The 27,106-nt window shown below is 47.9% G+C and overlaps 5 protein-coding genes across 5 annotated transcripts; 3 read left to right on the top strand and 2 right to left on the bottom strand.

Moving 5' to 3' along the window:
* Positions 1-504: 504 nt before the first annotated feature.
* KVR01_002121 (uncharacterized protein) lies at positions 505-1,258 on the bottom strand (the record flags this gene model as incomplete). The annotated part of the gene is made up of 2 exons (XM_044790186.1): positions 505-1,015; positions 1,098-1,258. The coding sequence occupies 2 exons, from the start codon at positions 1,256-1,258 to the stop codon at positions 505-507; spliced, it is 672 nt and encodes a 223-aa protein (XP_044647136.1).
* Positions 1,259-4,147: 2,889 nt separating this feature from the next.
* Positions 4,148-10,190, top strand: KVR01_003142 (uncharacterized protein; the record flags this gene model as incomplete). The annotated part of the gene is made up of 4 exons (XM_044786957.1): positions 4,148-4,184; positions 4,265-4,440; positions 4,525-4,716; positions 9,555-10,190. 4 exons carry the CDS (start codon positions 4,148-4,150, stop codon positions 10,188-10,190), a joined length of 1,041 nt encoding a protein of 346 aa, XP_044648157.1.
* A 160-nt stretch (positions 10,191-10,350) lies between these two features.
* On the bottom strand, positions 10,351-12,252 carry KVR01_002335 (uncharacterized protein; the record flags this gene model as incomplete). Its single annotated transcript, XM_044782238.1, has 1 exon — positions 10,351-12,252. Exon 1 carries the CDS (start codon positions 12,202-12,204, stop codon positions 10,351-10,353), a length of 1,854 nt encoding a protein of 617 aa, XP_044647350.1. The 5' UTR covers positions 12,205-12,252.
* Positions 12,253-14,565: 2,313 nt separating this feature from the next.
* KVR01_002005 (uncharacterized protein) lies at positions 14,566-17,736 on the top strand. Its single transcript, XM_044794593.1, has 2 exons — positions 14,566-16,794; positions 16,982-17,736. Exons 1-2 carry the CDS (start codon positions 15,418-15,420, stop codon positions 16,991-16,993), a joined length of 1,389 nt encoding a protein of 462 aa, XP_044647020.1. The 5' UTR covers positions 14,566-15,417; the 3' UTR covers positions 16,994-17,736.
* A 4,511-nt stretch (positions 17,737-22,247) lies between these two features.
* Positions 22,248-26,833, top strand: KVR01_003416 (uncharacterized protein; the record flags this gene model as incomplete). Its single annotated transcript, XM_044786202.1, has 6 exons — positions 22,248-23,461; positions 23,594-24,199; positions 24,250-24,409; positions 24,482-25,134; positions 25,249-25,318; positions 25,571-26,833. The coding sequence occupies 6 exons, from the start codon at positions 22,248-22,250 to the stop codon at positions 26,831-26,833; spliced, it is 3,966 nt and encodes a 1,321-aa protein (XP_044648431.1).
* Between the last annotated feature and the right edge of the window lie 273 nt (positions 26,834-27,106).

Here is a 27,106-nt window from a genome sequence, read left to right as displayed (position 1 = left end):
TGGCCAGGAAGTGCGGTGGCTGGAAGGGAATGAATGTTTCTGGCTTTTGCTGTGCTCTTGGGCCTTTTGGTTTCTCTGAAGGTTGTAACATGGATCATGTTAATCTGGAGATTAAAAGCTAGGTGAGATTCTCGAAATCAGAATCCAAATCAAATTGTGGTTCCGAACCCTTTTCAATTCTGCTCGGGTGTCCGCTCCGCGGCCAAGATATCTGTTAGCCTACCTAGGTACAGAGGCTAGAAATTCTGGAGGTAGTTCGGTCACAGACTCTGATATATATAACGAAATATCATTTTGAAGGTATGACGGTAGTAGGTGGTTTCGTTTCTAACTCCCTATCATACAAACCGTATGGGGCGCCTTAAGTTGATTACAGTAGTAAACGATAGATCAAGATCTACCGTTTACCAAGAAGAAAAATCACAATGCCAATAACAGTACAAAGGGAATACAATACATGGGCACATGGCCTTAGTCTCGTGCCGCACAGACAACTTTGGAAGGCTAGGTAGGCATGGACTTTTGGCCAAAGGTCGAGATGAGCGGTGGCCGTTTGTAAGGTCGGTGGTCCAGCGAAAATCCATGACACTCGTCGTACGTGGCTACGGTCCGGTCAATATACTCATACCGCCAGCCCACGTACCACTCCGTACAGCCTTCGACTTCGGGTTGCAAGCCTCGGTCCGGATCATACCGCGGCGTCCTGCGGTCGAAAGCGCCGTCAATCGCCACGACTACCACTTCAGACTGGTGCAGTTTCTGCCGAGACTGGGGCTCGAAGTAATCGGCCGGCAGGTTGGCCAGGGTGTCGAGGCACTTGCGGTCTACGTAAAGACAGTACTTGAAGCGAGGCAGGTGTTTGACCCCGCCGTTGGTGGCGCCTGGGCCGTCACGCTCCTCGCTGCGCGCTGCGCACCAGTTCTTGAAGTGCCGCCGTACCTGAGCCTTTGATGCACCTTTGAGGCGAACTGGATCGGAAATAACTGGCCCTGATGGTTTATGTGTTAGATAGTACCTCGAAATGAGCCCTTGGGCATGCCCATTTGGGCTTGGGGGCATGGTGAAGCAGTGCGATGGTAGACCTACAGTCCATATACTGCTCAAGAAGCACGTCGCCACCTGTGAACTTAAGGCTCCTGAGCGCGCTCACCTTGAGGATCTCGAGGTAGCGGTCCCAGGCTGCGTCGTCGTCGTACGTTGTCCGGTAGATCGCAAAACCCCAGCGATGGAAACCCGATCTCTTCATCCCAAAAGCCATGCTGGCATCGGGGTGATCCCCCCATTCGGAGACCTTGACATGCTCGAGCTTGAAGCTGTAGCTGCTCCTATTCTTGCGAAAAGCGGGGTGGCCGAGGGTGGGCAATGTTGAGCGCAAGCGATTAGAGACGGTGTGGAGGCCGGAATGCTGGAGCCAGCACAAGAACTTGAAGGGTCTTTGGACCAATGCTGTCTGTGCAAGGGCGGCCATCAGCAGAACCACCAAACGAAATGTTGCTGGTATTATTGTAGAACTGCAGGCTGGCACTACTTGATGTAGCTAACGGCGCCGGGCAACGCTTTCATTGCAACGTGCCTGTTCCCTAATTTCATACTGTACACTAATTACAAGGCATCACCAGGGGTGTTAGAAGGTACGGTTAGGCCTAACTAACTAAGCTAATAAGCACTTATTACCCGCTCCTTCTAAGTGTTAGGAGAGAACATAGACTTCTTTTTAATAATAATATAAATAGTTAGAATTTATTTATTTTATTTATTAGACTATAAACTCAATATTATATAATATATTTTTATTCATTTATTTTTATAAATAATGTGGAGGACGACGAAGGTTTCTATGTGGAGGATAAACTCAGCTTTCGAGTGGTTGAACACCACGAGTTCACGTGACTGCGTGGGGTAGGCGGTTCTGTTCCCATCTGCCCATGCAGGGACATTTCATCCTCTCCTTAATCCTGCAATCTGTCTGCTCTCACATTCCGCGACTACCGCTGTGGCTATATATATGTGCGTCGAAGAAAGTCCGAGGCGATGAATCGGTATCAGAATTATACATGCAACCTACAACTGGGGTTCCGAGTTGAAGTTCACGATACACCCCACCCTGACCTAAACAGCACCTTCCGGACTGGTGACGGCTCCATGACCCCTCGCAACCCAGCTCGCGGTCTTGATAGTGATTCCTTCTCAGATCATTTGAACTGGAGAAGTCGGCGTGGTGGACCGCTTATATCCTTCTTTCGCAACTGGGATAAAGCAATGAAGCGACGACAGATGTTCATCGGTCGGGGGGCACAACACGTTCTTGTGTTAGCAGTGTGGTTAAAGGATTTGGAAGTCTACGACGCATACGACATTGCTTACAACTTGCCTATGGGCCGTCCAAACCAACACCTTGACGAATTCTTGCTGCACGGGGCTATTTACGCGGATAGTTATCGAATTTTGGCAGTGTTTCACGGTAACGGTGAGCTGGAGGACGTGGCGCTGTCCTTGCCGGGCTGGAGGTTCGAAGCCAAAATACCACGAGGCTTTGCTCAATCCACAAACACATCTCACATATGCATGCGGACTCTGAGAGATGTGACGGAAGATTTCTGGAATGAATTGTATTCCCTTACCGGAGCCCGAGATTGTGTCAAGCTAGGCATTCTTCTGCGATCTATCGGCGGATTATATGGGATTCCGTTTCTCGCATAGTTCTGGTGGAACAGAGACAACGTTTAAGTACATTGAACGGCGCGTGGCTTACGATATATTACATACAGTGCAGCTAACTTTAAGAGTACATCTTGGCAATTTTAACACCAGAAATATAGCTGCAGGAAGCTCTTCAACGGGCTCAAGCGAGTTAGTCTCGTTAAAATTTGTTCGGGCAGATGGGCTACACTGCTAGCCTTCAATGCCTTCTCAAACTGTTCGGCTACTAAGCAGCAGAGCGCAAAAAGTTCACTGAAGACGCTCGTTTGGTTTGGGTTGGTTCATAGTGACCGCTGCCTGACTTATCCGCTGTTAACCGGCTCTCAGGACCACGGCCGCGTTACGCGTTCGCCCAATGTCCTCAGAACCTTGCGGCTCGCCGGGAGGCTGAACGTCTTGAGGCTGAACGTCGTGCGGCTGAAGGTCGTGGAGGACAAGGAGGCGGCAGTCAGGGTGGCGGAGGTCAGCAGAGTGGAGGCGGGGGTTCAGGCCGACCTTGAAGAGACCAACTAAGGACGTAACTTAGACGCGCAATAGTCTCCGGAATTTTGTGGGTTTTTTTTTTTTTTTTTGGCAGACCTGCTGGCATGATGGCCACATCTGAGCCCCACGGCCCAGGCGCCAGGGGTCGGAATTGAGGGTGAGCTCAAGGCAGATGCAGGATGGGGGATTTTGGAAAGATGAAGCTGTTACTGTCCCTTCATCTGCTAATACAGTCGTTAATCTTTTGGTATCATGGTGTTTCCGAATGTTTCAAAGACTGAGAGCTTACTCACTCGTCCAGATTATGAACATGGGTCTGCCTTCGATGACGGTCTGAGGCCCATACGCTCTATTTCGCTATTCTCGCTTAGATTGATGCTGGAAATTACTTTATAGTTATTATTCCATGACCATGGGAGAGTTCCATGGCCTTAATATTTTCCCTCAGACTGACGCTGCGCCACAGTTGACAACTCATCCACCTAAGTGGTGGTGGCCACGGCCCCTCACTAGACCACTGCAAACTACCCATGTAGATGTCTGTCTCCGAAACCTTAGAAGCCTCTATTTTGACTCAAGGTGGACTATATATAACGATCTTGCTAGCTTTTAGTAATCATCCACGCCCAGAATTCCGTTCTCCTCACTGTGTCTTAGCGCATAGTTTATGAATACCAGATGTGTGGCCGAGCATTCGCATTCCCCAACGGCGGTGCGGGAAACGACCCCTCCCAGTGTTGCCGCAGATTGTCCAATGGGTGCGCCTGTGCATGAAATAAGCCCGCGTCACTATGCATGAGAGTACACATGCGGAGAGTAAAGATGGCGTTGTTAGAGTTTATGCCCGAGACAACTTCATCTCAATCTTAGTAAATTAAACCCGTCCAAAATTCGCACACGAACCTCACCAAGCCCTGGAGCTCCCAAGGCCGGTTCTAGTAGCGGTGTTAGTACACGATACAACATGACTTCTTCACCAGAGAACACAGTCGCCTTCATCGGTAAGTGGGGATCGTGGCTTGGTCCGAAGTCCGACTAAAAGAATAGTCAAATTTGAATTGCTGACCGCACCTGGCCACAGGCATCGGGGTGATGGGATATCCGATGGCAAAGAATCTACGAAATGGCCTGGACTCTACAAAGACCCTACTCATCTGCGACGTTAGCAAAGAGGCCCTGAGCCGATTCAAAGCCGAGACGGCGGGCAAGGGGCCCGTCGAGATCGTGGAGAACGGCTTCGACGCGGCAAGAGCAGCTGTGAGTCGCCCTCGTCAAAGACCACTTAGATCCCGAGGGTCAGTCCCTTCGAAACCATCGCTGCTCACAGTCCAATTTCACTAGAACACGGTGATCACCATGCTCCCCAACTCCCACGCAGTCAAGGCAGTCTACCTAGACCCCCAGACGGGCATCCTCGCCGGCGCAGCCTCGCCACCACCACCACAAACAGCATCCGAGCCCGGACCACCCCAAAAGCTCATCATGGAATGCGGCACGATCGAGACCGATGATGAGCAATTAAAGCAAACAATAGTTAGTTAATTAATATTAGGGAAAAGTCTATAATCTCTCCCAGCGCTTAAAAAAAGCAGGTATAAGTATTAGTTAACTTAATTAGCTAAACCCAACTATACCTTCTAATATACCCTTTATTTATTAATAATATTATTATTATAAAAAATATTTAAAATATATAAATAATATAATATTTTAATTATTAAACTAATAAACCTATTATTAAACTTCCTTTTATTATTTTATTAATACCTATTAATATTAAGTTTTAAATTTATTAAAATTAAATAAATAATAAATTTAATAAATAATAAAAACTTAATAATATAGGTTTAAAAACACTTTTATATAAATATTTATAAAATTCTTTATAAATAAAATATATTTAATATTATAAATACTTTTAATATTTTTTAAATAAAATAATAATAAATAGTTATATACTTTAAATAAATAGTAATTTTAATATTTTAAATAAAGTTTAATATAAGTTAATTATTAATATAAAATATAAATAAATACTTAATATATAAAATCTTTAAATCTTATAATATTTAAATTATTTAGTATAAATAAAAGGATATAAATAAATAAACTATATATTTAATTTTATAAATTAATTTAATAACTATTAATTAATATTTTAATAACTAAGTAATAAATAATTTATTAAAAGCTAAACCTAACCTTTAAATATTTTTAAATTATTTAAGTTTATATTATATAAAATATTACTATATATATTAAATTTTATAGGTATAATATTTTAAAATAAAATATTTAATAATTTAAAGTCTACTTAATATAATAAAAATACTTTTATTAATAGTAAAATATTATTCTATTAAATTAATATTAAATATTAAAATAGTAGTTATTAAAAGGTAAGATTAACTTTTATATTTATTATTAAAAAGTTTATTAAACTAATAAAAACTAATATATTATAAAGTTAATAAAAATGTTATTATCTTTCTTTTATTTTAAAAATAAGTTTAAATCTATTAGGTATAGTAATTATTATTATTAAATATATTAAATTATTAAAATATATATTTAGTATAGCCTTATTAAAAATAAAGATTTTAGCTTTAATTTAATAAATTTTAAGGTTAAAAATACTAATAAAAGCCTATATTAATATATTTAAATTTATTTAAAAGGATTACCTTAAACTTAATAATATTATTAAAATAATTAATAACTAAAATATTATTAATATAAATAGTAATAATAATATTATTATTTAAAAATATATAAATTAAATATAGCTTAATTATAGAATTTAATAAGTTTATTATATAATTTATTAAACTATTTTATTTTAATTATTTTAAGTTATATAAAGTTTAAAGAATTTTAAATATAATATTTTAAATAATATTTAATATTTAAATAGTAGATATATATAAATATTATATTTTAAGTATTTATAAAATATATAATTTTAATATTAAATTATTAAAATTTATTTTAATTATAAAGGTAATTTAAATAATAATTCTTAATATTTTATATTAAGTAATTAAATTATAGGTATTATTATAATTAATTTTATAAATTTATATAAATTTTTAAATAACTAAATAGACTTTATATTAAATAAAATTTCCTTAATATTATATTTTTATATATATTTATTAAAAGTTAATAATATATTAATTATAATAAGTAGAAACTTCTACTTAAATTTCTATAGTTTTAAAAAGTGTAATTTCTTTTTTATAATAATAAGCTAGTCTAACTTTTAAAACTCTTTAAAGTTTATATATAGTTTTATAAAATATTATTATCTTAAATTACTAAAATATAATAGTAATAATAAATAATTTATTATAGTTAATATTAGTTAGTATTAATAAGTATATAATAAATTTAATAATTATAGTAATTAGATTATTTAAATTATTATTATTAAAGTTAGTATTTATTAATATTAAATTATTTAAATTAAAATTAATATTAGTTAGTATTAAGTTAAAAGAGTTAAAGTTTATACTAATTAATGCTAAATTAGTTTCTATATATTAAGTATTAATTCTTGCTTTTATAAAGGTTATATATAATAGTCTTTTAAACTAGTATTTAAAGAGTGTTTAATAACTAGTTTAAATAATATTATAAGTAATTATAAAGATAATAAAAGGTAAATTTATAACTAATTAAAAATTATTTTATTAATTTAATAGCTATTTTAATTAAATTCTAATTAACTATATAATTATAGGTTAATATTTCTTTTATTATATATAGTTATTTATAGTAATAATAATAACTTTATAGAGCAATATATATAAATATAAAATTAAATTTTTATTTATTTTAAATTTAATAAAGTATACCTTTTAATTTAATTTATTAATTTTATTTCTAGCTTATAGGCTTTATAAAAATATAAATATAATAAGAATAAAATAAGACTAAAAGTATTCAATATTAGATTTCTTTTATATAATATTTTAAAAGGTATAATTTAATATAATAATATTAAATATAATTTATAATTATAAAGGTAAATTAAATATATAATATATTTAGACTAAAATATAAAAATATTTTATTATAAATTATAGCTTTAATATTAATAATAACTATTTATATATATTATTTAGGTATTTTATTTAATTTATAATAATATAATAAGAATTTCTAATAAATAACTTTTATTAATAAAATAAGTTAACTATAATTTTATTAATATATTTACCTATTATTAAAAGTAAACATTTTAACTTTTATATTAAATTATATTTTTATTATTATTAAAAGTTTTTAATAATTATAAAATATAATTCTTTTAATAAAAAGACCTAATAATACCTTATAAAATTATTAATAAATAGTATAAAGTATTAAAACCCTTTAATAATCTTATTAAAAGCATTTTAAAAATCTAAATAAATAATTTTAAATAATACTTTAATTTCTATTTTAATAATAGTTTTAAATATTATTAAATAGACTTTATAAACCTATAGGGTTTATAATTAAATACTTTTAGTTTTATTAAAATAATATAATATTAGTATATAATTGTTAAGTAAAGGTTTTATTAATATTATTATATTTAAATACTTTATAAAATTCTTTATATAATAAAAAAGGGCTTTAATATTCTTATTATTAATAATTTAAATTTTAAAATTCCTTTTAAAATCTTATTTATATTACCTTTAATTTATTATTTTTAGCTATAGGAAAATATTGTTCCTTTAAATATTTAAATAAAATTAGTTTTAAACTATAATTTAACTAAATAAATAGATATTCTTTAATCTTTAATTATAAAATATATTAGTAAAAATATTCTTAATAATTAATCTATTAAAAGCTATAAAAATATTTATAATATTAACTTCTTTTATAATAAAATAAATTCTATTAATAATAATAATTATTCTACTATATAGTTAAAGTAAGTTAAAGTTCTTTATATATTCTATTATATACTTTAAAGTATTTAAATTAAAAATCTATAATATTTTACTTATATTTTTAAATAATAAAAGTTTTACTATATATATTAAAATATTAGTATAAAACGCTATATTTTCTTTATTATTATTAAAGATTTTTACTATATTATTTTCTATTTAGTTAGTAATAACCTATTTTTTTCCCTTTTTTTACTCTTTTTTATATTTTACTAACTTATTATAATTTATATATAAATAGCTAATAAAGGTAAAGTTATAAAAATAATATTATATACATTCCTTTTTGCTAGATTTTTTTAATAAAAAGTTAAAGTTAGCACCTAATAGTGCGAATTTCCTAGACTTCTTAGTACTAGTTAGTACTAACCTCTTTTAAAAAGTAGAAGTATAATAAACCTTTAATTACTTAACTTTTAAATAAGTAATAATATTTAATATTTTAAGTTTAATATTAGAAAACTTTAAGATTTTATAGCTATTAAAATTATTAATAATATTATTTATTATATTAAGTAATATTATAAAAAAACCTTTAATTTATTATTTTTAAATAAAACTTTATAAATTTTATTATAAACTAATTAAATATTAAAGTTTTAATAAAAGTTTTATTTAAAATTAATAGAATAAATTAAAATATTCCTATAAATTAGAACTATTTTTATAATATAAATTAGTTAATTAGTAAAATAGGTAAATAGTTAAATTTCTAATATTATAGTTAAAATAATCCTTTAAAATTTTTAAATTAATAAAAGCTTTTATATAATATAATATATATTATTAAATTAGAATAAATAGTACTTAAAAGTATAATAAAAGTTTAATTATTTTACTTTTATTATTTTATAAAGCTTTACTAATAATAAGCTTAGCCTTTATATTAATAATAATTTTATTAAAATTAATAAAGTAAAAGCTTAACTCTAAGTAGTATATTAGTTAAGGTAGTTCTCTCTTTTAAATTAAACTTAAATAATAATAATAAATTAAGCTTAAAATTAAAGTTAAATATTTTAAATAATATTTAAATTAATTTAAATAGTTTTAAGTTAGTATTAGTTAGTATAAAAAATTAAAGTAGAAGTAATAAATTATTATAAATTATATAAAAGTATAATATTTATTAAAAAGTATAAATAATATTAATAATCTAACCTTATAATAACTATATTTTAATAATTTTTAAATATAAAATAATTTAAAATTAATGAATATTAATAAAAATAAGTAAGTAAAGATATATTAAGTAATATTAGGCTTATAACTTAATAAGTAATTAAAGTAAATAATAGTTAGTTAATTAATGTTAGGGAGAAGTCTACGATCTCTCCCGGCGCTCAGAAGGAGCGAGTATAAGTGTTAGTTAGCTTAGTCAGCCAGACCTAACCGTGCCTTCCAACAACCGACACCATCCAGGAAGTCGCAAAAGCAACCGCAGAAGCCAACAGCACCAGCACCACCACCCACACCCGCCTGGCCTTCATCGACGCCCCCGTCTCAGGCGGGCCCATGGGCGCGGAGAAGGGCACGCTGACCTTCATGGTAGGCGCCGACCCCACGACCTCAGCCACGGCCCTCCCAGCAGCGCGGTCCCACCTCCGGCACATGGGCAGCGAGTCCGGCATCTTCCACTGCGGCGGCGTGGGGGCCGGGACGGCCTTCAAGATCATCAACAACTACCTGAGCGCGATAACGTCCCTCGCGGCGTCGGAGGCGCTCAACATCGGCGTCAAGGCCGGGCTGGACCCGGCGCTGCTGACCGAGGTCATCAACGCCAGCGGGGGCCAGTGCTGGGTCACCAGCAGCAGCAACCCCGTCCCCGGCGTGCAGGAGGGCGTCCCCAGCAGCCGCGGGTACGAGGGCGGGTTCCGCATCGAGCTGTGCGCCAAGGTCCTGGGGATGGGGTCGCGGCTGGCCGGGATGGTGGGCGCGCGCACCGTGCTGGACCGGCCTACCCTCGCGGCGTTTGAGGAGGCCATGGGGGATGAGAGGTACCGGGGGAAGGACGCCCGGGTCGTGTATAAGTGGTTGAATGAGAGTGAGGAGAATTAAGGACCAAATTATGTCACGTTGCTTCTCTGCTGCCTAGGTAGTTTGTTAATCGCCTCACCCCGCGGACTTGACATTTGTTGAAAACATAATTGATGTCTCAACACGATAGTATTGGTACTGTTGTTACATTCCCTTGTTCTTCTTGCAGGTCTCTCTCGCCCTATCGCCCGAACTTGTGCTTATAGAATGAGACAACCTCGTCGTTCGCACGCATCTGCAGCTCAAGGCCCCTGGCACCGCCCAGTATCTCGAGGCCCTGCAAGCTTGTGGCGCGTGACAGCGCAACGTATACCTGGCCATCGGCGAACGCCTTGGACACGTCAACCCTGACCCTGTCCAGTGTCATCCCCTGTGCCTTGTGAATGCTGAGCGCCCAGGCCGGCGTCAGGGGCAGCTGTGTGCGGCACATCAGAGAATAGGGCTTGTCGTACCCCAGCTCGTCGACCTGGCACTGGGGTCCGATCGTGCACATGACACCGTTGCTAAAACGGACTATGGGCCACTTGGAATGGTCCATGTTGTTCTTGTACGCCTTTATCTCGCGTTCTTTGAGTGCCGCGTGTCCATCCGAGCCAGAGCCCGTGTATATCATTTCCTCTCCCTTCACATCTAATGCTGTCCATCCGACAATGATGCCCTGGCTGCCGTTGCAGAGCCGCTTATTCATGCTGAGATTGACCAACAGGACGACGGGCATCCCGCATTTGAGCTCCACGAGGCGATTCATGGAATGTTCGTCGAGCGCCTTCAATGACCCATCTGCGTGCTTCTCCCCCTTGCTCCACAGATGCGGGTGCTTCCTCTTGTTCCAGACAAAGGTATCGCGGCACCGGAACGAATATGCCTTTGTGTCCAGCTTATTATATTCTCTCTCGTTCACGAGGCGGACTTCTTCCCGTGTCGGGTAGAGCTCGACAGCTCCTGTGGTGTCTGTTTCGTGGTGCATCAGGAGGTCGACTTCCTCGGGGGTAAATGGCTCGCCAAGTCGACACTTGTTCAGCAGGGAGATGAAGGCTGGGTCATGTTGCCGGTGAATTGTATCCAGATAGACGTGCTCAAAGCCGCACTCCTCCCAGGCCTTGCTGCGGAATGCCCACTGGTTGCTGGCATTATATGTCCTCTTGCACTGGCCACAAGAATACACCTCCGCGTCCTCTTCGTCATCCTCACCCAAGTCCATGTCGTTACCGCAGTCGATGCAATGTCTGAAGGGCTTCACAGGCGGGAGCTGCGCAAAGTCGCCCGTGGCTATGACCTGGACCCCGCCGAACGGCAGGTGCTCGGCCTGGTACCTGCGCCTGTGCCGCGCCGCCCTCATGACCTGGTCGAGGCGTTCAAAGTGCAGGTTCTCAACCATGCTGATCTCGTCAATGATGACGACGTCAGTCTCCCGGAGCCGCCTCCTCACCGCCATGTTCTTCTTGCTCCTAGCCTTTGCCTTGAGCTCCTCGATGCCGCGCTTGTGCGAGTTCGGAGTCCACCCGGCGAAGGACCAGGTGGTCATCCCGCCGACCGCAAGGGCGGCCCTGCCGGTTGGAGCCAGAACCACAACACACTTGTCCATTTGCTTCAGGCGCTTCACGATAGCGCGTAGAACGGTTGACTTGCCACATCCTGCTGAGCCCGTGTAGAATATGTTGCGGCCGCTCGCGGCGAGGGCGACCACATTTGCCTGCTCAGGAGAGAGCTGGGGGCCATCAGAACAAGGCGTTTCATGGCCTCCCCGTATCTTGACATCTCTTCCAACCTTGTTACTCGAAGCCCCTGCGCTGCTTTTGATGCTGTAGTTCAGAACAGCTGGCTTTGGCCTTTGTGTTAAGGGCTTGGGATTCTCTACACGCAGAGCGTCACGTGCTGGGGTAGATAGGAGTCCACAGGGGTTTAAGGCGGAGGAGACGCGACTCAAAGTCTCGCGAAGAACTGGCTGCTGTCGCTGTCGCTGTTGTTGAATCTGCTGCCCCACGCGATGGAAAGGAGCAGGCCTAAAGAGGGCCTGCCATCGAAACTGAACCATGGGAGCAGAGACCTGGGGATGGTTGGTAATCCCAGATCTACGGCGGGCACGTTGAAAACTGGGGTGAAGATTTGAAATTGAAAGCTCGTGGGGCGCGCAAGGAGGTTTGGCTACCTACCTAGGTTCCAAGGAAGTACCTAGGTACCTACCATAGCGCTCCCTATGGGGTTTATGAAAACAGTTACGAGACCGTCCCCTTGGGCTTCAAGACGTCTCCTTCAGCTTCAAAACAGTCTCGAACCCACTACAGGCTGGCGGCCGCTGTAAAGTATTATAGTACCTTTATTCAAGGCCAGAGAAATTCTAAAAACCAGAAAGCCCTTCAAGAACCTCCTTTTCCTTCCAAGACACTCCCAAGTGAAGAAGGTAGTGCATTCTTTTTGTGGGTCGCCAGACTGTAGTCGGCTGCAAGCGGTCTGTAGAAACCCCATAGGGAGCCCTACGGTACCTAGGTACCTAGGTACCTAGGCAGTTTTCACAGACCTGGCTTCTAGGGCAGGGTTATGAAGAGGCCAACTACAACAGGCCCTTCTCTCTGCACTGTTATTGGTATTGTATTTTTTTTTTGAACGCTGGGTCTTGGGCATTTTCTACTATATGAAGGCTCCACATGCATTTTATATGTATTGGGATCAGAAACCAAACCACTACAACGTGGCCCGCCCTCTCTGTTTCCCAGGGCTGGTTTGGGATACGGATTTGGAAGTATTAGCCGTGCAGATGATGGGCAGAAATTAAAATAGACCTACCGATACAACATTGAAGTATTGCTATGAACCATCACGCACGTGACCAGCCTGCGGACTGTGTTGCCGCGCCGTTGAGTTTCTCAAGTTTCTGCAGCCGTTGCGCGCTAACACAAGTGCCGGACAAGGTGGAAGAAACGGCAAGGGGTCAGGGATATTCTAAATAGCATCAACGCATTTTTCCATATCATCCTACTGGCCGGCGTGACCGGGTGCATGAGATGGGAATTGGTGGTCGGAAGCAGACATGGGAGCCCTGGGGGCACGGGCCTACCATCCACGGCAGGTCTGGATAATGCCACTCAGTGTCGCTCCCTAGTTGGTGCTGGTGCCACGCCCCCGAAACATGACCGGGGAAAGCATCGAAGCCGATCAGGCCGATCAGGCCGGCACCTGCCAGTGGGGGCAATGAGCTCTCATCTCTGTGGGTGGCCCTCAACAATTGCGCAAACATTGCATGGTACTCCGTACTAGTATCACACTTCACACGAAACTTGGGGTCAAGCCTTACAAGGTTATCACGCTCTAGTGAAAGTCAGCGTCTAATGGTGATCAGGATCAGGTAGGTGGTGCAAAGTCCCGAAGTCCCCAACCTCGACATTGCCACTGTGCTCCAGCCTCCAGCTGAAGACATCGTCTCAGTGTTCAGAATACCTGACACGGTGGCCCATTCCCGGGTCTCGCTCACGGACTCGTCCTAGGCTGGCTCGGTGTCGGGAGGCCGGTAGGTGGAGCTTCCCACGTATCAACCTTATCAACCGTAGCACAGGTGGATCGAGGCACGAACCTCAGTCAAACGGCAGGCGGCAATCGGCAATCGGCAGGCAGCTGCACCTGGCTGCACTGTTTGTGTGCTGCGACTTCCGTAGGATGCGTCTGGAATATGTATGATCTGCTCTGTCAGTTCTGTACTCTTGTGCTCTGTGGCTGCAGTCAGCCATTTCTGCGCGGTACACGGACCACGAGTTCGTGGTGACAACCTGGGAAAACATGGCATGCCGCGGGCCTTTCCCCCGGCAACCTGGTCTGCGAGCAGGCAGAGGGTTCCAAGATTGACATGACAGAGACTCGGATGCCGCACGGATGCATGAACGTGACGTCTGCTATACCTGGGCTGGTATATGTGCTTTGTTCTTCGGTTGGTATGGGATGGATGTGCAGATGGCCTCGTCAAGTGAGCAAGTAGGTAGTCAGTCAAGAGGGCTGTTCATTTGAACCCACTCTGAACACGCGGCAGCCAAAAAGTGGGTGCGGGTCCTCAACACTTTGTTTGACCTTGGATCATTGATGACTTGGTGCTGTTTGTAGTGGTCCGGTGCGAGAAGGGGAGATGAAAGGAAAACCATCAGACGGCTGTTAGTCGTCTGATGGCAGGATGGAAAGGAGGTGGTTGAGGATTCAATCGTGAAGAAAGAGATACAAATACAGAAAGAAAGAACGAGACAAAAGGCGAGCAAGAGGTAAAGCAACGGCTGCCAACCCTGTTTCACAGCGGGAAGGGGCGGGCCGTTCCCCCTAGCCCAGCCCAGCCCAGCCCAGAGCGGGAAACCTTTCCCTTCCTGCCCGGGTTCCCAGGCTTGCCATGCCATGCCAGGGCAGCGGCTTTGGGAGAGAGGAAACAGCCACCCGCATGCACACCCACTACACCCACATCCAGGCGCCGATCAATTGCCCGAGTTGCTCCTCCCACCTCACGGGCCTGACCGGTGTACAGCATCTACCGTGCACGCGTGGTACTCGGTACACTTTGACAATTTTCCCTGCCCAATGCGAGGCGCACCACCAGGTCCAGATCCCAATTGACCCTGTAAGAGGAGGGGAAAAAAAGGAAAACAAATTCAAAGTCAGGAGAGAAGAGAGAAGGGAGAGGCGACCCGTGAGAGAGAGTGTGTGAGAGAGAGAAAACTCAGCGGGCAGACAGACAGACGCGCACTGCCAGGCACAGGCACAAGCACTGGCACTGGCACTGGCACAGGCACTGGCACAGGCACTGGCACAGCTTACTCCTCTTTTTTTCTCGTCACCCCAGTCAACTTCTCACCTGACTGACCCCCAACCCGAGTCTTCACCACCCCAGCCTTGCCTTGCCTTGCCTTGGCTTGGCTTCCTTTCCCTCCCTCTCTGCCTCACCCCTGCCCATCCAGCAGCAACAGCTTGCCGGATGCACCTGCCTGTCGTTGTCTGCTTCACCCCAGCCGGTCCCTGGCCCTGCCCATCGTCAGCACCACACTCTCTCTGCCGGCAGCTGCCATAGCTCAAGTCGCTCGTTTTCTCCCGCCGTACCCCTTCGTCCTCCTCCTCCTCCCACTCCTGCCCCTCCACCAACGTCAACACCACCCACCCCACCCTCTTTGCTCTGCTCTGCTCTGGCCGTACCCTGCCTCACGCCTGAACCTCCGTCTTACCGTACCAGTCCGGCCGTCTCCGGCCCTCCTGCCCGCTCTCCCTCCTGCCCTGCCACCTTGAGATGAGGGGCAATACCGTCGCGGACACTTGGGCGCGAATACCTGGCCTCTCGTCGTACTGGTGCCTGCAGATCCAATGGCGCGTCGACGAAGACGTCGTCGCCGCCCTCACCGAGCCTCGCTATCCGGTGCCTGACGAGAGCCTCGACACCATCATCCTCGTCCAGACCATCTACCTGCTCCAGCTCTTCCTTCACCTCCACGAGTTCGACCCCTGCATCAAGGAGGGCGACCCGGACGAGGAGCTCCTCCGCCTGTTCCAGGACAACCTCGCCCGCGAGTTCAACACCTGCTACGGCACGCCAGCCCATGCCCGCCTGGACAGAGGGCCCTGCCCGGATGGCGAGTCCCTCGAGCGTGTGGTCCGCGGCCTGATGCTCGCCCAGAGGGAGGCCGGCCAGCAGCAGCCCGAACGCTCCCGGTCCTCGCACTCAGACTCGCCTGACTCTACCAAGTCCAGGCTGCAGCACCTGCTCGTGCAGCTCGTGGCCGAGCTCAACAAGCCCGTCTACATGAACAAGTCGCGATACGAGGAGGCCCACGGCCCGCGCACCGACGAGACCTGGGCTGCACGCTTTGCCACGCGTATCATCCAGTGGCGATTCCACATGCGCAACCCAATGGTTCAGCCAGCCCTGAGGGAGCAGATCATCCGCGTTGTTGAGGATGCCCACGCCCTGGATGAGGAGGGCCTCGAGGTGTATCGCATGCTGAGGACCGCAGCACCCGGCTCCATCCACCTCGTCACGCCCTTGCAGCCCGAGCTGCAGCCCGCACTGCGCCAGCCAACCCCCGCCCACCATGGTCCCCACTCGCACCAGCACCAGAGATCCATAAGCAGCGGCGGCGGCGGCGGCGGCGGCGGCATGAAGATGCAACACATCTTGGCCTCGCCCTTGCCCCAGACACCGGACCAGACCCCTTCGGCATCGTCGGCAACGCCGCGTACGCCCTTGTTCTCTCGCCAAGTCCCAGCCGCGGTGACGCCGCGGCCACCATCATCATCACAACACCATGGCGATAGCGTCAGCAACAAGAGGGCTTCGGCACACGACCTACCCTATCCGCCAGCGAAGCGACCACGATCGGCGCACGAGCAAGACGCAGTCGACGCCGACGCCACACATCCCGAGCCCAAGAGAGAGCCCCCGGCGGCAGACGAGGGGAACCCCGGGGGCGAGATCCCGATACGGGGCGGGCAGGCAGGCGATGCGGCGGGGCCCCCGCGGGCGGCGCGAGCAGAGGTCACGGATGTCCTCCAGCGCATACTGGAGGGCGTCAATGGGCTCCACCAGAAGATGGAAGGGTTGCAGCGGGATCTGGGCCAGAGGTTCGACTCGCTGGACGATCGGCTGCAGCGGCTGGAGGACTGGATGACGGTGAGCTGAACTTCCCCTGGCTCCTTCGGGAGTCCGTCCCTCTTATGAAGCGGCGCCAAGGCGAATTGAGAACGACCGAGCTGTTCTTTCTTCTAAGACATGTCTCTCCGCGCTAGTGCGCGGCTCCAAAATGGGTACTAGTGTTTCTGGGAACTCCAACTAACTTTGCAATCATTGGGAGGGAAAGGATCCTGTATAGTCCGCGAACTGGCTTCCGGCCATCGTCTTCACAGTACCAGTCGATCAGAGGGAGGACCCCAGGTTACACAGCACTGGGAGCCAGCGAGAGCCACGATCTCAGGCTGCCTGGCGCATCGAGGCCTATTCGACGTAGAATTGGGAAGCCTGGGAACGGAGAACATACAAGACTCGGCCTAGCGCTTCCCGTCTCAGGAGAGAATCGGCCTGGAATGACGAACGGCGGCGATGATCACGGATTTAGATGCGGGCACTGGCGTTTGACAGGCAACAACTGAGCCCTAGGATTGCCTGGGCAGGACGGAACATTGTTTATTATGGTAAGGGGGCAATTACGGTGCCTCACGGCCAACGCCCCTTCTTGCGCGGTAGAGAACGGCGTTGCAACAGCAAGCGAGAGCTGCATAAGTCCCATCACATCAGATCCATCCAGCAAGCCAGCCGCCTGGCGACTGGCAAATACGAATACGTATACGGACAACCTCGGCCCGCTCGCAGCTAGCAAACTCAGGATAACAAGGGAAAGGAAGGGTTGTGCTGGTTACTGTTGGCGCCTTTTGATTCTCCCGGATGCGAGGCAAGGGGGAGGAGAGAACAAGAAATAAAAAGGAAAGAGATGAGATGGCGCGCGGGACAGAGATGGCGCGCGCGCCGATTGGGACGTGCCAGTGGCGGGACGTGGCGCGACGCAGGGATTGCCTTGGACATAGAGAATTCAAGCAAGCAATTGGATTGTTCCTCAAGGTTCTGCGCGCCGAACGGCTTCTCTTTTTATTGTAACCTGTGTGGGATGAGATTTTTGCCTGTATGTGGGCAGCATCGATTGATATCCTACGTAACGTGAACTACGGACGGAGGAGCACGGCAAAAGCCGCGCGCGCTGCCTGGTTTCTCAGTTCGTTGTAGTCGGTCGGGCTCGGGTCTGGCATTCGCTGCTCGGCTGAAAGTGGGTCTTGGTTGGATGTGCTGCCGGGGCCCGGGGCTGGGGTTTTTGGGTATGTCGGTACGTACCGTGCATGCACGTGTGTTTGTGTACCCATGTGTGTTGCACGAGATAGTCTGCGGGTGTCTGTTGGTCCGTTGGTCTCTTGGGAGTGGACTAGTGATATGATAATAAACAGTATTACTAAGTATGTATGGTCAACTATACCATACCACAGTACCGTACCCATGTACAGATTATATACGCCATACGCCAGCACCCTCAATGATAGGCCAAACAAGAACTCGGGCTTAGATTTCTTGGCCTACGTACTGATATCGGTAGATAGGGGTATATATGTTTTTTTTTCCTTTCTTTCCTCTTCTTTTGAGATGGATGCGCGACTCGAAGGTCTTGTCTCGGGGTTCGAATGACGGACGTTGTGTTTTTTTTGTATGGGCCGACTCGCGGTTGCGCGAGTCACTTTCCCGTGCCTGTTGGTTGACCCCGGGAAGGTGGGACTGGACGGGGGCTTGGGTTGCTTGGCTGGCTGGCTGGCTGGCTGGCGGAGGGGGTGAATAGGAGGCGGGCTTGACTAGTGCGGGTGAATTATGTCTGTGTGTGTGTTTGTGTTTTCTTGGGTGTTTACCACTGTGTGAAGGCGCAATGCTGGTGTATATCTTCGGACGTGTAGGGGTAGAAGCCAAACCTCTCTGTGTGTGTGTCACAGTGTGTGTGGTGTGTGCCCCGTTTGTGTGTGTGTGTGTGTGTGTGTGTGTACGTCGCTGATGTGCGTCATAGAGGCCAGAAAATGTACACGCTGACAAATGTATGCCCGGGAGTGGTTTGCTGGCACTGCCACGGTAGTTGTAGTGAGTAAGTGTAGAAAGGGGCAGTGGATCGAAGAAGTGTTTATTAATGATGCCAGTGGGCCGGCCAGCTGGTCGAGAGCCGACTAGGCCCATTGAGAGATGATGGGGTTCTGGTGGTGACAGCACGTCTCGGCCATTTCGAGAGGAAAGGGAGGCTTGGTCGCGCTGTTGTGGGTGTCGTCTCACCTCCATGCCTGCAAACAAGTGCTCAAGTGTTTGGAAGACGTTCGTGTTGGGGAGTGTTTGACAGGCCTCAACAGGGAAGCGGGCTGACAACACACAAGCAAGGCCTTGGCTTCTGTCAAGAACTCAATGCCGACCGTTACTACTGGCGCCGGATTCCTAGGGCAGCGAGCATAGCGTCGTCATCGTACGAGGAAATTGCCAACAAATGCTGCTTTGTACGTACACATGGATAATGTCTGCTCTCGAGGGCGGCAGGATAATTGTGTGTTTTCTTGTCCGTGTCCTTTTCCTTTTATTTTTATTCTTGAGCCCATCAGGTCACTCGAGTGGCATTGATCCATATGAGTGTCTCCTGTCTCATAAGGTGTGCGCGGACTGCTCAAGCGGTGTAAGTGGTTTCGTTTTTAATGTGTGTACATCCCGAACGCGTACGGTCTCTTCACACAGTGATAACACTCATCAAAGACCGAGGGGGGTTTTTTTTTAAAAAAAAAAAAGAAAATGAATGCCAATAACAATGTGAGAAGACTGCCCACGTGGGCTCAGCCTCTTGGCCGTACAGAGAAGGCTGTGAGACCTGGTGTAAATGAAAATATGTGTCCCTGTGAAGGAAGTGCGCAAGGCTGGAGCGGAGTTGGGAAGTACTACCCCAAAGACTTCCCGACTCTTTCGACTGTGTCTCTATGCGTGGCTGTGCTAGGGTCAACTTAGATAAGGACCCAGATGACAGTTGACCTCCTTCACGGCACCTACCCAAGGGTACCCTGCTCAGCCTGCGGACAGCACTTGCGATGATGACATCTGGAAGAGCGTATTCGCATATGTGTCGGGTGCTGACATTGCAGGGCGGTTTTAAAGTTGCCTGGGTTACAACCCGCCTGATTAGAAATCCTGGTCTTTTCTTCAGCCCGATTTGACCGGCTTTAACTTTCGAGCAATAGTCCGTAGTCCGCCTCGTGCCAACGTGAACCCTATTCACCCCTGCCGTCCCTCCCCCCCTGAACCAGGACCCATACATGGATGGGGGCCGTCATGGGTTTTTCTGGTCGTCGTTCGGGAGGACCATAGTCACCGCCTGGTTGCTAGGTAATTGGCAAGCAGAATCTTCGATCCCGGAGTGGATCATGCCCCTGGATAGGCCCAGGCCTTGTCGAGGACGGTGATGGGATAGGGGAGTAGGGGGAGTACAGACTAGGTGAAGGGGTCGCGGTGGCCACTGCGCAGGCATGTGACAACGAGTCAAAGATCTATCTGGCTCGTATTGATGATGAGTGAACACACACGCATAAACAATACACTTACAGTCCTTCTCCTCTGCTCCGCTCACAGGAGCACATCATAGTTAATTAGTCACGACGGGCCCTGAGATGCTGCCGTCTAACATGGGACAGTACCCGTGTAAAACCCCGTCCCCACATGCCGAGAACCGAGACTGGTGTGGTGTGCCAAAGCCCGAGCCCGCCCGCCCGGGCAACTGAGTACAGCCCGCCCCGTCGGCGCTTCGTTTGCCACCGACGGACCCCGGGCCTGGCCTAAGCACCGCCCGCATCGCCTTGGCCCCCGCCCTTGGCCCCACCCCACCCGCGCCCGGCCGACTCCAACTCCCCTTACCCCCGGGGGAGCAGCGTCGTCTCGACGAACGGCACGGCGGTGTGCACGCTGGCCCCGGCGTGCGCGTAGGGAGTGCGGAGTCCGATTGATATGTATCTGGAGCGGGACGAACATGTTCGTGGCCGTCGTGTCGTGTCTGCAGGGGGTGGGGGGGTTCTTCCCGCCGAGTCGGGATGTCGTGCTCCATGTGGCAAGCCATGTGCGTACCGGTAACGGTACCGGTAGGGCGGGCGCTGGCGCGGGCTGGCGGGCTGGCGGATCTTGGCTCTGGTGCGAGGGCAGCGGCGGGACTGGGACTGGGTTTCCTGAGAGTTTGAGGACGGGGGAGGATGACGAGATTTATGACATCCGTGAGGGGCACTACTCGTGGTGGTTGCGGTGTCACCTGGGCTCCTGGGCTCCTGGGCTCCTGGGCTCCTGGGCAGTCGATCAGGCCATGTTCCCCAAGATCTATCGCGCATGGCATGGCACGGCACATTGGGACGATCTGAACCTTCGGAAGCGAGGTCCTAGCCTAATCTATCCAAGTGGACTCACGATGATAGACGAGGTAGTCTATCTAAATATTTGAAGCACCTGGGCCGCCATGTGGTGCACAATATCTGAACCGACTAAGCCCTCATGGGTACACATCGTGCCACCTGCAGCAGCCGAGCGAGTCGTTTATTCCCAGCAAATTATTAGGGTCCATTATTGAAGTAGCAAGACTTGCGATTACATAGTTTGAAATAGACACCCAACCGATTCCATCCTGTGAATGAAACATTTGAAGGCTGAGCGTACTATAAACTTTTATACCCAGGGTCAGTCGAATGCAGGTTAGGATTTTGGGAGATCAGGGGGGTCTGGGAGGGGGGGCATAGGGACTCTTCGGAAAAAACTACGCGTTCCCGGTGTCTTCGCCGGGCCCGGTTGAGCGGACCCACGCAACAGGGTTTGGGCCAAACGTCACGGACTTAATAATGCGCTGCAGGATGATCTTCGCTGCCAAGGCCAGCCGCATCTCCCGGCGATCATCCCTCGACGACATCGAAGACTCTACTACACTCTATCCGGGAGATGATTGCTCGATCCAGCCTAGCCCGCCCCAGGCCGACATGCGAATTTTGGGCCATGATGTGGGTACGGAAGCCCCGGGCTTCCAGATGTCTGCGGTGATAGCAGATTGACAGGTGGCCCACGTTGTTTACACTGCACAACCCTACAGGGCCGGATAAGCGATGGACCCCGTCAGCCTGGAGACTTTGTTGTTGCCGTCACGGAACTTGCTCGGTGCCGCGCATTGTTTTTCGCAGAGAAATCGTAATAAGGGTCTAGGCTGACACACATGTATATATTCAAATGGCATGGACTCTCTTCAGTCATCATACCATGTTTCAGTATCTTGTCCACTCATATATCAACACTGCGTGGTTGCATCATCTCCTTAATTAACTATTGTGTATAGACTGGCGGCTCTACAGCTACTTGTAATTAATCATCAAACACAGCAACAGGTTGATGTCAAGTGGTGAGCCTTACCGAGCCAGGTGGTCCTCACAGACCCAATGACCAAAGACTAACCATATTGGCCCTCTTTACAGGATAGCAAGATTTACTTGCTGCCACTGCATCAGCCGAACCCCCCCACATATATCCCAACATCAACTATACTAATCGACAACATGTCTTCACCATACAACGAGAAGGAGAGCCAGTCCCCGGTCGGCAGCCAACGGACCTTTGTCGACCATGAAGCCACAATACGCTCTCAAGAGAGCAGGTCCTTTGCGGGACAAGATGGGAACGGCTCATCATCGATGACGGACGACGAGGGAAACGACACCGAGATGGATCGCCGACAATCTATTGTCCAGGAGCTCGCCCGAGAATACACCCGCCACTCAGTCGCCACCAATGGAGTTGACCAGTCGGCCCTGTTCGGGAGCGATGACCCGGACTCACCACTCAACCCCAACGGCAAGAAGTTCAGCGCACGCACATGGGCGAGGACGATCGCAAATGTCACAAATGAGCACGGATCCGGATACCGAACTGCTGGTTTCTGTTACGAGAACCTGAACGTCTTCGGGTACGGCCAGGAGACGGACTACCAAAAGGATGTCGGCAACGTGTGGCTCGAGCTGCCCACCCTCGCCCGCAACCTCGTCTCGAAAAGAGGCTCCCAGCGCCGCATCGACATCCTCCGAAACTTCAACGGCGTGGTCGAGGCCGGTGAGATGCTTGTCGTCCTGGGCCCCCCGGGATCTGGCTGCTCCACCTTCCTCAAGGCCATTTCGGGTGAGATGAACGGTATCTACACGGACGAGCGGGCCTACTTCAACTACCAGGGTATCTCTGCCAAGGAGCTCCACGACCACCACGCCGGCGACGCCATCTACACCGCCGAGGTCGACGTCCACTACCCCCAGCTGTCCGTGGGCGACACCCTCACCTTCGCCTCCCGGGCCCGCTGCCCTCGGACCCTGCCCCCTGGGGTCACGGCCGACCAGTACTGCGACCATCTCCGGGACGTGGTCATGGCCATGTACGGTATCAGCCACACGGTGAACACCCGGGTTGGTGACAACTACATCCGTGGTGTATCAGGAGGTGAGCGCAAGCGTGTCACTATTGCCGAGGCAACGCTGTCCAACGCCCCCTTGCAATGCTGGGACAACTCCACCAGAGGTCTCGACTCGGCCAATGCCGTCGAGTTCTGCAAGACGCTCCGCCTGCAGTCGGACCTGTTCCGCCAGACATGTGCCGTGTCCATTTACCAGGCTCCCCAGACGGCATATGATCTTTTCGACAAGGTTGCCGTCTTGTACGAAGGGCGACAGATCTTCTTCGGCCGTACCACCGACGCCAAGGATTACTTTGTCAACCTGGGATTCGAGTGTCCCGCCCGTCAGACAACGCCTGACTTCCTGACCTCGATGACAGCCCCGAGTGAGCGCGTGGTCCGCCCTGGATTTGAGAACCGCGTGCCCAGGACCCCTGACGAGTTTGCTGCGGCCTGGGAGGCCAGCAAGGAAAACAAGGCCCTGAAGGCGCAGATCGAGCAGTACAAGGCTGACCACCCCCTCGATGGTGCTGACGCCGAGGCATTCCGAAACCAGAAGCAGACGGTTCAGGCCAAGAGCCAGCGCCTGAAGTCTCCGTTTATTCTCTCCTACGGCCAGCAGGTCAAACTGTGCATCTGGCGTGGATTCAAGCTCTTGAAAGGCAGCCCCGGTTTGACGATATTTGCGCTCACGGCCAATTCTGCAACCGCGCTCATCATGTCTTCTCTGTTCTACAATCTCCCGGAAACGACTTCCTCCTTCTATAGTCGCTCTGCTGTCCTCTTCGTCGCTATCCTCGCCAACGCCTTCTCCAGCGCCCTCGAAATCCTCACGCAGTACTCTCAACGGCCGATTATCGAGAAGCAGAGGCGGTATGCCTTCTACCACGCTTCGGCTGAGGCGCTCTCGTCTGTTCTGGTGGATATGCCGTACAAGATCACGAACACCATATTCTACGATCTGATCATCTATTTCATGACCAACCTGAACAGAGACCCTGGCAACTTCTTCTTCTTCCTCTTCACCACCTTCCTGATGGTCCTCTCGATGTCCGGCCTGTTCAGGTCAATGTGAGTTTACCCGTGCCCTACTCATCTCACTTAAAACTAACGTGAAGCAGTGCCTCGCTGTCACGCACATTGTCCCAAGCCATGGTCCCAGCATCGGTCTTGATGCTCGCCCTCGTCATCTTCACTGGTTTCGTCGTCCCGGTCGACTATATGCTTGGCTGGTGCCGTTGGATCAACTATTTGGATCCTGTGGGATATGGATTTGAATCGGTAAGTCGAGAATTCGGGTGCCATCACCATCTGACTGGAATTCCGAAGCTAACTTGGAATCCCATTCTGCAGCTCATGATCAACGAGTTCCACAACCGTGACTATCAGTGTGACAGCTTTGTGCCCAGCCCAGCTGTACCCGGTTACGAGAACGCCACGATTTCCAACATGGTGTGCTCCTCAGTTGGCTCTGTTCCTGGCGCAACCTTTGTCAGCGGTGACGCATACATCAACTCCCAGTACAAGTACTTCAACTCCCACAAGTGGCGCAACATCGGCATCCTCATCGCCTTCGTCATTGCCCTTCATGCGCTCTACCTCGCGGCCACCGAGTACATCGCAGCCAAGAAGTCCAAGGGAGAGGTTCTCGTCTTCCGTCGTGGTGTGACCCCCCCGGCCAAGGTGCAAGCCGACGTCGAGGGCTCCCTTTCTGGTCCTATCCCCGTCCTCGACAAGGAGAGCGACGTTCCCTCTAACGATGCGGCCATCCAGGGCTCCACCAGCGTCTTCCACTGGAGCAAGGTCTGCTACGACGTCAAGATCAAGACCGAGACTCGTCGCATCCTCAACAACGTCGACGGGTGGGTCAAGCCCGGTACCCTCACGGCACTCATGGGCGTTTCTGGAGCCGGAAAGACCACCCTCCTGGATGTCCTCGCGGACCGTGTCTCTGTGGGCGTTATCACCGGAGAGATGTTGGTCGACGGCAAGATCCGTGACTCCTCGTTCCAGCGCAAAACCGGCTACGTCCAACAGCAAGACCTGCACCTCGAAACCAGTACCGTCCGTGAGGCGTTGAACTTCAGCGCCTTGCTCCGCCAGCCTGCCAGCACCCCCAGGGCCGAGAAGCTCGCTTACGTGGACAAGGTTATTGAACTCCTGGGCATGCAGGAATACGCTGACGCCGTTGTGGGAATCCTCGGCGAGGGTCTGAACGTTGAGCAACGCAAGAGACTTTCCATCGGTGTCGAACTGGCCGCCAAGCCTCCCCTGCTTCTCTTCGTCGACGAGCCCACCTCTGGCTTGGATTCTCAGACCTCCTGGGCCATTCTCGACCTGCTCGAGAAGCTCTCCAAGGCCGGCCAGTCGATCCTGTGTACCATCCACCAGCCGTCTGCTATGTTGTTCCAGCGCTTCGACCGCCTGTTGTTCCTGGCAAAGGGCGGCAGGACCGTGTACTTTGGCGACATCGGCAAGAACTCCCAGACTCTTATCGACTACTTCAACAGGAACGGAGCCCCCAAGTGCCCGGAAGGCGAGAACCCGGCCGAGTGGATGCTCTCCGCCATCGGTGCAGCACCCGGCACGTCGTCCGACGTCGACTGGCCCGAGGCGTGGAAGGCAAGCCCCGAGTACCGAGACGTCCAGGCCGAGCTCGAGCGCCTCAAGGTCGAGAGCCCAGCCAGCACCGAGGACGCCCAGTTAGCCCACCGCGAATTCGCCGCCCCCCTGTGGAACCAGTTCCTGATCGTCACCCACCGTGTCTTCCAGCAGTACTGGCGCACACCCTCGTACATCTACTCCAAGTTCATCCTCTGCTGCTCGGTCGCCCTCTTTATCGGTCTGGTCTTCCTGAACGCGCCCCTGACCATCCAGGGCCTGCAGAACCAAATGTTTGCCATCTTCCAGATCCTTTCCATCTTCGGTCAGCTGGTGCAGCAGCAGATGCCGCACTTTGTCATCCAGCGCAGCCTCTACGAGGTGCGGGAGCGGCCCTCCAAGACCTACAGCTGGAAGGTCTTCATGCTGTCGCAGATCGTCACCGAGATCCCGTGGAACTCGCTCATGTCGGTGTTCATGTTCATCTGCGTCTACTACCCGGTCGGCTTCGACGGCAACGGCAACCCGGACCAGAAGCACGAGCGCGGCGTCCTCATGTGGCTCCTGTTCTGGCAGTTCCTCATCTTCACCTGCACCTTCGCCAACGCCTGCATCGCCATCACCGACACGGCCGAGATGGGCGGCAACCTCGCCAACGTCCTCTTCATGATGTGCCTGCTGTTCTGCGGCGTCCTCGCCACGCCCGACGCCATGCCCCGCTTCTGGATCTTCATGTACCGCGTCTCGCCCTTCACGTACCTCATCTCGTCCGTCCTGTCCACGGGCCTGGCCAACACGGCCGTCAGGTGCTCCTCGAACGAGTACGTCCACTTCGACCCGCCGGCCAACCAGACCTGCGCGGCGTACATGTCCGACTACATCAGCGCCGCGGGCGGGTACCTCGAGAACCCCACCGCCACCGCCGACTGCTCGTTCTGCTCCGTCGAGAACACCAACGCCTTCCTGGCCTCCATCAGCTCCAGCTTTGACAACAGGTGGCGCGACTTTGGCATCGGCATGGTCTACATTGTCTTCAATATCGTCGCTGCCCTGTTCCTCTACTGGTTGGTCCGCATGCCCAAGAAGGGCAAGAAGAAGGCGTGAAAGAATGTGTCAACTGGTGTTTAGGGGTTAAACTGCATTTTCTAATGTTATGGGATAGAATGAATGAATTTGGGCCATAGATATAATACATTATGCTTCATGTTATTTTCTTGTTGTGTGTCTTTAGATGTATTTGGGGGGGGATTAGTTAGCCTAGACACCTGCATATAGGTGACCCATCTGATTGATGGGCACGGAACATTGAATGAAGTATCAACATCCACCACATCGTCCCTTGCGATCGTAACTTAGAAGTCCAACCAACACCCAGGT

This window comes from Diaporthe batatas (assembly GCF_019321695.1).
Source record: "Diaporthe batatas strain CRI 302-4 chromosome Unknown Contig00003, whole genome shotgun sequence".
Taxonomy (NCBI): domain Eukaryota; kingdom Fungi; phylum Ascomycota; class Sordariomycetes; order Diaporthales; family Diaporthaceae; genus Diaporthe; species Diaporthe batatas.
The sequence above is the reverse complement of the archived record's forward strand: the minus strand, read 5'-3'. Positions and strand labels throughout refer to the sequence as shown.